Here is a 9,398-nt window from a genome sequence, read left to right as displayed (position 1 = left end):
CACTGGATGGAGCCACGAAAGCGAAACCCTAAACCAGACCGGTCTGACCTTGTGCTGCGGACAGGCACAGCTTGCCCAAAGGGCAGGAAAGGGACGAGGACGGACCCCTCCCCGGCTGCCAGGCCCCAAAGCAGCCCCAACAAGGGCACCCCCCAAAAACAAGGGTGTCTAAAAAACAAAGTACAAACTTTATTTTGTTTCTTTACAAAAGCACATGCTTCGTTTTTTCCCACTTTTTTAACAAAATATAATAGCATCTCAATGAACACAAAGACCCCAAAACGGTAAAAAAATTAAAATTAAAAAAGAGAGCGAGAGGAAGAGAGAGAAAGAGAGAGGGAGAGGACTGAGGAGCAGCCATGGCTGGGGAGGGATCTACCAAATACCAACCGGCCCTAAGACAATGCTGGCCGAGGCCACTAGCCGAATTGGGGGACGGAGGCGAAAGGGGGGATGCAACCAAAAATGGGGCAAGGCTGGCAAGCGGCCGCCAGAGAAGAGGGGCACGGGCCTCTTGAGCTGGCGCTTGGACCCACGGAACGCATTAAGTGCTTCAAAAATTAAAATAATTGTTTAAAAAAAGAACGAAAGAAACCGTGGAGAAGAAACCGAAAGACAAGGGGGTGCCCCATCGCCCCCTTTCAAGAGGAACGCTCCCCCCCTTTGAGTGTGGAAAAGGCCTGGAAACCTGAAGGGGCCCCTGACAGTGAGGGAGGGGCCAGATGGTAGCCCTCAGCCAAGGGGCCCGAGAGCAGCAACAGGACCCACACTTTGCCTGCTGAGCCCCCCACCCTGCAAACCCCTTCCCCAGGGCCCCTCAGCGGCACTGAGAGACCCCCAAGTTGTGTCCCCCTTTTGGGTGCTCCTGAAGGGGGCCGCGAGAGACAGGGACCCCTCCCCATTGGGACCCTGGAAAAGCCCCCCAGCTGGGAGGAAATGCCACGCCAAATGGCCGCCCGACCCCTAAGGAGAGCGGCTGAGAGAAGAGGGAGATGCCAAGGATAGGGGTCTGGGCAGGGGAGGCATGCCAGACCCTTCTTGTGAGGTCAGAGGCAACTGGACAGGGATTGGCAGAGAAAGTTCATCCTTTTTGAGCGCTGAGTTCCGATTCAGACAGGGACGGGCCTTGAAAAACCCATCTCCCCCACCCCCTTCTCTCTCGCCCAGCTGCCCCCAAAACACTCCTATTCCGCCTACCCATTTACAGTATTGAAAAGGTCACAAAAGAGACCCAAATTGCCATGGCATTTTGTAAAAAATTCAGCATCTCCCTCTGAAGTCCCCTCGCCCGCATTCTGCCCCCCACTCTCCTGACCCCCGACCCCTGCGGCCAGGCGGGGGTCAGGGCATCTCGGCCTTGCTGTGCTCCATGGAGTCGCTGTCTTCGTCCGCCTCTGAGTCGGAGGCCGTGTCCGAGTTGGAGGGGTCCAGGCCGACCCGGGTGGGGGTCACGATGACGGCCCGTCGGCACTGCTCCTCCTCGTCCAGCAGCTGCTTCTCCTGCGTTCCCTCAATATGCTGGATGGCCTGCAGGCGGGGGACAGAAGTGGAGCGGCGTCAGGCACCAGGCCGGATGCCTAGGGGTCACCCAGACATGCACCTGCCCGACTCTCCCGAATAGGGTAAGACGGGGGGGGGGGGGGGGGCCCCTCCCCTAAATGGATCAGGGCCACAGCACCCGGAAGGCATTTACTGACCCGGCATCATCACTGGATACAGGTCTCCTTACGTGTTCATGTTTTCTCCGCCCACCAGAGCCGTTTGGACTCCCCCCCAACTCACCTGGACGATGGTGTCCAGATTCTGCCGGGACGTGGAGATAGTGTTGATCACGGAGGAGGGGCCCATAGTGACCACGGTGACGTGGTGGGAAGGCGGGGGCGCAGGCACAATCACAGTCGGGTGGTGGGTGGGTGCAGGGGGGGCGTGCACCGGTAAGAGCTGGGGAGAAAAGGACCCATGAGGTCAGGTTGGCGGAGGCAGCCAGGTGGGGCAGAGGGTCCCCTAAGAGCCTACAGAGGCAATGGAAGGGGCCATGGCCGGGCAACCTGGGTGCAGCCAAGAAGCCCACTCCTCCTTGTAAAAAGAAATACACACACAGACACAGCCCATTAAATGACACAAGGAGACCCCACAGCCTATTAAAAAGATGAACTGTTGCATGTTGAGAGGCAGGAGGGAACAAGAGGGGCACAAGAGATACTTTGTGGGGGCAGAGATGGTCCCTAGACTCCACTTACTCACCCGCTGCCGTATACACAACTGGACCCACACTGGGTGGCAATGGCACATGGGACCAAGCCTACGAGCCTGTTGCTGGTATGCCAAGGGCGGCATTTTGGGAAGGGGCACAAGTGAGAGTGTCAACACTGCTTGGAGTTATTTGGGCAGCTCCAGACCTTTCCTCCTCCTTGGAGCCAGGAGTCCAGCAGCCCACCAAATGGGAGGGACTTTTGGGGCAGGGGCTAACAACATTTGAGAGGATTATATTTTCTTTAAGAGCACAAGCTGTGCCTCCGGAGGAGAGGGAGAGGGGATGGGGGCCACTGAGATGAGTAATATTTTTTTGCCCAGCCCCCCATCTAATTGTTGGACTTGAGAAATAATCTGCATTCCATACGTTTATATGTTCTCTACGCTTCATGGATTCATGCTGTTTTAAATATCAGCAATAGAAAAATATTTGTAAATAACAAACATAATCAATATCGGCCTTGGGGTCCTCATGTGCCCTATTGGTGGTGGTGGTGGGGCACATGACCCTCACCCACCCCATTCGAGCCCCATGTAATGCCTTCTGTGACCAAGAGCCCCTCCTTGGGGTCTGTGCCTGAAAGGATCCCCTCCCCACCTGACAGAATTGGGACCCTTGCACATGCAACACTCTGCTGGCTAAGTGCTGAGCCACTGTCCTTCTTTCACCGGGGGGGGGGGGGGGGCAGGAGAGGTCAACTGCCCCCCCCTGTGCCCCTCTTCCTGCCCTGCCAGGCCCAAACAGGGGGCTGGGAAGTGGGTCTTCCCTTTCGGGGGCTGCCCAAATGGCACCCCCACCCCCTCACTCCCTGGTGCCCCCCAACTCTCTGCCTGCAAGGGGAGGCGCGAGGGGGGCACCAACTCACCTGGCCGTGGCTTTGTTGCTCACGCTCAAACTTCTCCTGGTGCAGCAGCCTCACCTGTTCCTGCTGTTGCTGCAGCTGCACCTGTTGGGCTATCACCTTCAGCTTCTCCGGGTACATGTGAGCTTCCAAAGAGCGCACCTGCCAGGGACAGGTGGCACTGGGATCAGTGGGAGGGGGAGGTCCAGACCCAAAAAACACCGGGGGAGTGGCAGAAGCACCCCAGCGCCCCCCATGGCACTCTCAGTTCCTGGACTGAGACCCTATTTTGGGGATCTGGAGTGTGGAACCCTAAGTGCAGTTCCATGCGAATGGCGGTTCATCAGCGCAACTAAGCACACAACCCAACATGCAAGGCTCTTTCGTGTATGACCACACTGTCCAACACTATGGATACAGACATTCCACACCCAACAAAAACCATGCAATCTCTCCTGAAAGGGAACTTACATGCGTGTAAGATGTCTATGGGACTCTGGCCCTGATTTGTTGGGAGACTCCCCCCCCCCAGGGGATGGCAGAGTATGGCCCTCCTGGTGCCTTGGACTACAATGTCCAGGCCCTCTCGGCTACTGCGGCCAGCAGAAGTGAACCACGGGGGTGGGTTTAGGTGCCACAAGCTAAGTGCCCACTGGGACAAATGTTGCCCTGACTGCTAGGCCAAGGACACTGACTGCTTCTCCTCCCATTATTTTTTTTTGGGGGGGGGGGGGGTGCTTTTAAGGCACTGGTTCCTAGACCCTGGAGTGGGTAAAGGCAGCCCCACATGCTGACCTACCAAGGCCCCTGAGACCCCCACTAGCTCCTCACCTGCTCCTCCAGCATCATGCGGACCGAGCGCTCCTTGTCCAGCTGTTGGCGCAGCTCAATCATCTCCCGGCGCAGGTCTTCAGCCTTCTCATCCTCCCAGATGTCCGGCGACCCGATGCCCTCATCCTTGTCCTCTGCCCTCCGCCGCTTCGGAGAGGACCCACTGAATTCCTGCCAACCAGAGAAGGCTTTGGAGTGCAGGCAGCCAGGATCCAACGGTGGCAAGACAGACTAGCTGCCCAAGCCTCTGGCCGGGCCCAGAGCTGTCATGCCACCCAAGGGACTCAGCTGCCCCCAGGAAAGGCTACAGGGCAAGGGATGGAAGTGGGGTGCCCCCTCCTGCCCTCCTCAGGAAAAGTGGGGCTACCCCAGTGAGGGTGCATGGCACGGCCGATACCTGGATAAACCTCTTGAGCTGCGCGTTCTGCTGCAGCAGCCGGGTCTTCTCCTGCTCCAGCGAAAAGATGTACTCAGCTGTCTGCTGAAGAATTGCTGCCTGGAGAGAGAAATGGGAGGCAGTCAGGGGGATGGAAATAGTTGCATGGAAGACACTGGGCCCTAGCTGCCTCCTGCCCTGCCCCAGCCCTAGACCCACTTGGGGACACTCCGCAATGACCACCCTCTTGAAGGGTTCTTTTCCTTCTGTTTAAGGATTGTGCTTTTAATTCTATTGATAGTTCAGTTATATGTTTCACTTTTGCATAGTGTGCATTTTTCATCTGTATGTATTTGAACTCTTATAAACCACCTTGAGTCCTAGCCTAGGAAAAAGGAAGGACGTAAATTATCCTCCCCTACAAATTTTGTTCGAATTTTGCACACACAGAGAGCCATTCTCATTTCATGCAAAGTACAGCATTTTGTGTCCAGAAAAAAAACCTCTTTGCAAAATGTTTACTTAAAAAGTCCAAAAACGCCACACTCATTGTGCAAAAGCCCTTATAGTCTTGCCTAGTGCAGAAGAAAGTCTGTAGAGGTTTTCATTCTCACATGCAAAGACTTCTCACCCCTTCCCAACTCTCCACCGCTGGGCACCACTAACACAATTGCAGCAGTGCCAGCAGCTGCTGAGATGCCACTGGTGCGGCCAGGCATCTTTGCCCCACTGCGGCCGGCCACCTCCCTGCCCCTCCTTTTTGCACAAATTTCCACTGGACCCTGGGGACCTCTGGGCAACCGCTTCCCCTTGGCTTAACTGCCCCAGGGAATGCCAGGCAGCAGCAAACTGGCCCCCCAACGCAACTCACCCCAAACTCCAGACGCTTTGTGCACAAGTTAAAAAGCACTTGTGGTCCAAAGGCAGAGACCCCAACCCCAACCCTCCGCTCTTGTCCCTCTGCTGGGAGGATGGACCCCTCACCCCTGGTCTCCGCAGCCTCTTCTCCAATGGCTACTCTTCTGTGAGGATGCTATTTTTCAGATCCCTGTCTGCTGGGTTTGACTCTAAAGTGGGGCCTCCGAAGGAAGACAGGATCTTCCCTCTGGAAGGGAGGCAACCGCACTGAAACACTCACTGACCAAAGCTTAACATTTCAACCGTGTGGAGTCCTTGCATTTCCTCCACTGAAACGGTCAACTGATTCCTGTTGGTTTTTATTTCTGCTGCTGTTGGTTTCTTTACAAACACCTGCCGATCTTTTCGCTCTCGCGAAAGTCTGCACCTGCAACCTCCAACCTGGGCAAAGTTCACACTTGGCGCTTATTTGAGTCCCTGTATATAAAAGCAAAACATCTTTAAATGTTTTCTCTTTTCCCCCTCCATGAATGGGATTATGAGAAACGCGGCACATTGTTTTTGGCAAACTTTTCTTTTTTGGCCAAAGTTGCTTTGTAGAAAATGCAGCATTTTTCTGGGAGGAAACCCCCAAAAACTCAACTTTCCACAAAATGCAACACGTTCCTCACAAAATCCAAGGCTCTCTCTCCCCAGACGCACTTCTGCTACGGCTGCCAACAAAGGTGCCACTTTTCACTTTTGTGCAGGAGCAAAAAAAGCTGGCCATGCCAGTCTCTGCCGTGGGCAAAGTTCATGCTTGGCACGAGGGACGCAAGCGCTTCCTGGTTTCATTTTTATGCGAGGGAACAAACAGCTCCAAAAGTTTTGTCCCTGCTTGGCCAGATCATGGAGGCTTTGTGCCTTTGGGGTACTCTCCCCTCCATTTTGAGGACTTCTACAAACCCATCATAGTAATGACCCTCCTGCCCACCCTCCCTTCCATTGATATCCTGCCTTTTCCTCCAAACTGGGACCCAAAGCAATCGCACCATTTAAAACCAATACACTGTCGAAGATGAAAATGTTTGCAGAAGTTGCCAGTCTGGGGTTGCTGGCCTTATTGATGACCCAAAGGGTTTGCAATGACGACACCTTTTGCCACTCCTGACTCCGGCTGCCTTTCTTTTCCCCTGAAGAGCTAAGCCTCCGGAGAGCTTGGCATCCAGGAGGTCTCCAGAGTGAGACCAGTCTGTGGCTCTGCTTCTGGCGCAGCGCTTTGCAGGGCCTTGGCTCACTGAGGACTAGTGGACCAAACCAGGAGGGCCTCTGGAGCGGGGGCCCTGGAGCGGGGCCTTTCTCACCTTGCTGAGCTTCTCCCCGTCCGTGTGGGGGATGAGGGTCTTCAGGGACTGGAAGCCGGCGTTGATGCTCTGCATGCGCCTCCGCTCATTGCTGTTGGCGATCTCTCTGCGTATCCGCCGCTCCTGGTCCCGCTGCGTCTCGGGGGTCAGGGGGATGTTGGCCAGGCTGCAGGGGAAGAAGAAGGGGTCAAGGGGTCCCCTCTGGGAGGGCAAGGCCTGGGGGGGGCCCTCTGGAGGGTGAGAGCCGAGGAGGCTGGGCCTCAGGGGGAGGCCCCCAAGGAAAGGCCTTCTCCTCCTGCCAAAGCGCCAGGCAAGGCTTCCCTTCGGAGGGAGAGCCACTCTCTGGGCCCTTCCTGGCCAGGCCCCCTCTGGCCCTCAGCCGCCCCTTCCTCTCCTTTTGTCCGATGGACAGCTCCTGCCAGGTCCCGCGGGGGGCCCGAAGAAGGAAGGGCCCGGGTGGCCCTCCTCCTCCTCCTCGGACAGAGGCTGCTGCTGCTGCCGCCGGGGATACTGGGAGTTGCAGTCCTGCTCGGCAGAGAGAAGCCGCCCCTTGTTTGGAGGGCCGGGGGGGGGTCGGGGGTGGCTTCTCCGCTGCCTGCCTCCGTCCAGGGGGCTTCCCCAGGGGCCAGGGGCCAGGGAGGGGAGCCCAGGAGCCGGGCCTGACCCGGGCGCCACGTGCGGAGCCTCAGGCGGAGGAGGAGGAAGAGGCCGGGCTTCCCGTGCGGAGCGGCGGCACAAAGGCCCTCCGGAGGAGGCCGCACTACAAGTCCCGGCAGCCTCGCCAAGGCCCGCCTCCTCGGCAGAGACACAGAGAGGCCTCTGCCGCCGCCAGGCCCGGGACCCAGCCGAGGGAGGAAGCATGGCGGCGCTGGGCGCGTGGCCCACGAGGAGGAGCAGCCCCGGCCCCGGCCCCGGCCCCGGCCCCAGCCCCGGCCTCTCCTCCTCCTCCCACGTGGCCCGGCCGGGACCCTTCCTGCCCCCTTCCCTCCCGGAGGGTCCCACCTGCAGAGGCCCCCGATGACCTCCTTCTCCGATTTCCTGAACTGCTGCAGCGACGGAGGCGGCGGCGGCGGCGGCGGGAGGGGAGCCTTCTGCGCCGGAACCACGAAGTACTCCATCCCCGGAACGGAACCGGGCCGGACCCACGGAGGAGGGGAGGGGAGGGGAGGGAGGGGAGGAGGAGGCACGCGGGGACCCCGCCTTCCCGCCCGCCCGCCCGCCGGCCGCGTGCGCGTAATGTGTGGATGGATGCGCGCGTGTATTTTGCGTGTGCTGCGTGCTCCTCCCCCTCCTCCTCCGCTGCTGCTACTGCTGCTCAAGGCGGGAAACAGCTGGTGCGGGGCGGGGCCGGCACAGGGACCGCCCACCGCCCCTGGCCACGCCCCTTACGAGGCCCTTAGTAAACAAAGGAAGATGGCGCCCGAGCCAAGAGGCAGGGCCTACTCTCCTCTCTCCAGAAGGAGAATGGGGGCCTGGGCCTTGGCTTGCTCCTTGGCCCAAGCAACACCCAAGAGCCAAGGGGTCAGCCTCAGGCCAGTCCCCTTTGGCCCCTGACAGCCGCCTGGAGGCCTCTGGGCCCCGAGTTGGCATTCAGGGGCCCCGGATGCTCCAAGGGGGCTGCCAGGGAGGGCCCCCACAGCCCTGGCCTCTGCCCTTAGGGGCTTGAATGGGGCCTGCAGCGATGCCCTTCAAGGGGGCGGCACACCCTCCCTCCGTGGGCAAGGCAGGCCCAGGCGCACCTCAGTCTTCCTCCATTGGCAAGGCCTGCCTGGGCCTTCCTCCAGGGCTAAGGCCTGGCGCTCAGGATGGGCAGCAGAGCCGTCGTGAAAGAGAGGCTGGATGCCCCTCCAGAGCAGGGAGGGGGGCTTGGATTGCTTGGTCCCACTCCTGTGACCCTTTGGGGGAGTAAGGTGCTCCCTCGGTGGAGTGGGATGGAGCCTCCTCCTTCGGAGGCCGAGTGGCCCTCTCTCCGAGGGAGGAGGGCTTGGATGGAGGGGCCTTCCTGCCTGGCAGAAGGAGGGGCTGGGCTCAGTGAGCCTGAAGGGGGGGTCTATGAACTCACCATCCCAGCCAGACGCCCAGAGATGCCCCCCAGCCTCTGTTTCCAACCCTCAGAGAAGGAGATTGCACCGCTCTCCACTCCCCAACAACTCTTACCATCAGGACGTTCTTCCTAATGTTCCTCTGGTTTGCATTCATTATTACATTGTCTCCTATTCTCTGGAGCAGCAGAAAACAAGCTTGCTGCATACTCAATATGGCCCCCCTCAAATACTTAAACATGGTTATCATATTGCCTCTTCTCCAAGCTAAACATCCCCAGCTCCCTAAGTCGCTCCTCATAGGGCTTCATGGTTTCAAGACCCTTGACCACTTTAGTCCCCCTTCCTCCTCCCCTGGCCCTTTTCCAGGGGCAATAAAGCCTGGGGGGTGTACTATTCCTGGTTGTGGGGCGGAGGGTCCATGGGGACCCAGGGGCTCCCTTGCTTATTTCTTTATTATGTCTTTCTTTAGAGTATTTATACCCCGCTCTTCAGCCAAAAAGGCTCTCGGGGCGACTGACAAATGATTCATAGGCAGTTCTCTGCCCTCAGGTTTGCAGCCTAAAAAGAGAAGGGAATCTCAAAGATGCTGCAGGATCCCTTTGCAGACTGATTTTCCAGACTCGGCTGTAGGCGATGTGTACTATAAGGTGTAAGTAAAACATAAATGAATGATAGGTATGCACTTGGGTTGCATCTCCAGGATAATGTACATATATGTAAATAGTGCTATCCAAACGAATCTGAAAACACTTCTGGCTCCAGACATTTTGGATAAGGGAACTCAAACACATCAAGAAAAGGAGTCAATTCCATGTTTTAAGGAGGAGATGATATTTCAAATAATGTGGAC

The 9,398-nt window shown here is 57.7% G+C and overlaps 2 protein-coding genes across 4 annotated transcripts in view; one reads left to right on the top strand and one right to left on the bottom strand.

Moving 5' to 3' along the window:
- Nucleotides 1–167: 167 nt before the first annotated feature.
- TFAP4 (transcription factor AP-4) lies at nucleotides 168–7,740 on the bottom strand. The gene is made up of 7 exons (XM_042438762.1): nucleotides 7,506–7,740; nucleotides 6,504–6,669; nucleotides 4,324–4,422; nucleotides 3,927–4,097; nucleotides 3,120–3,257; nucleotides 1,783–1,941; nucleotides 168–1,527 (listed from the first exon to the last, which is right to left on the bottom strand). Exons 1-7 carry the CDS (start codon nucleotides 7,619–7,621, stop codon nucleotides 1,342–1,344), a joined length of 1,035 nt encoding a protein of 344 aa, XP_042294696.1. The 5' UTR covers nucleotides 7,622–7,740; the 3' UTR covers nucleotides 168–1,341.
- A 146-nt stretch (nucleotides 7,741–7,886) lies between these two features.
- GLIS2 (GLIS family zinc finger 2) overlaps nucleotides 7,887–9,398 on the top strand; it is a 22,280-nt gene continuing 20,768 nt past the window's right edge. The window contains exons 1-2 of one of the 3 annotated variants that reach the window (XM_042438759.1): nucleotides 7,887–8,024; nucleotides 9,018–9,197. The gene's annotated coding sequence lies outside the window, so the exon portion shown is untranslated. Of the gene's footprint in view, nucleotides 8,025–8,197; nucleotides 9,198–9,398 lie in introns of those variants that run through there. The other 2 variants (XM_042438760.1, XM_042438758.1) reach the window with 2 other exon arrangements.

The sequence above is a fragment of the Sceloporus undulatus genome, chromosome 8, assembly GCF_019175285.1.
Source record: "Sceloporus undulatus isolate JIND9_A2432 ecotype Alabama chromosome 8, SceUnd_v1.1, whole genome shotgun sequence".
NCBI classification, from domain to species: domain Eukaryota; kingdom Metazoa; phylum Chordata; class Lepidosauria; order Squamata; family Phrynosomatidae; genus Sceloporus; species Sceloporus undulatus.
The sequence above is the reverse complement of the archived record's forward strand: the minus strand, read 5'-3'. Positions and strand labels throughout refer to the sequence as shown.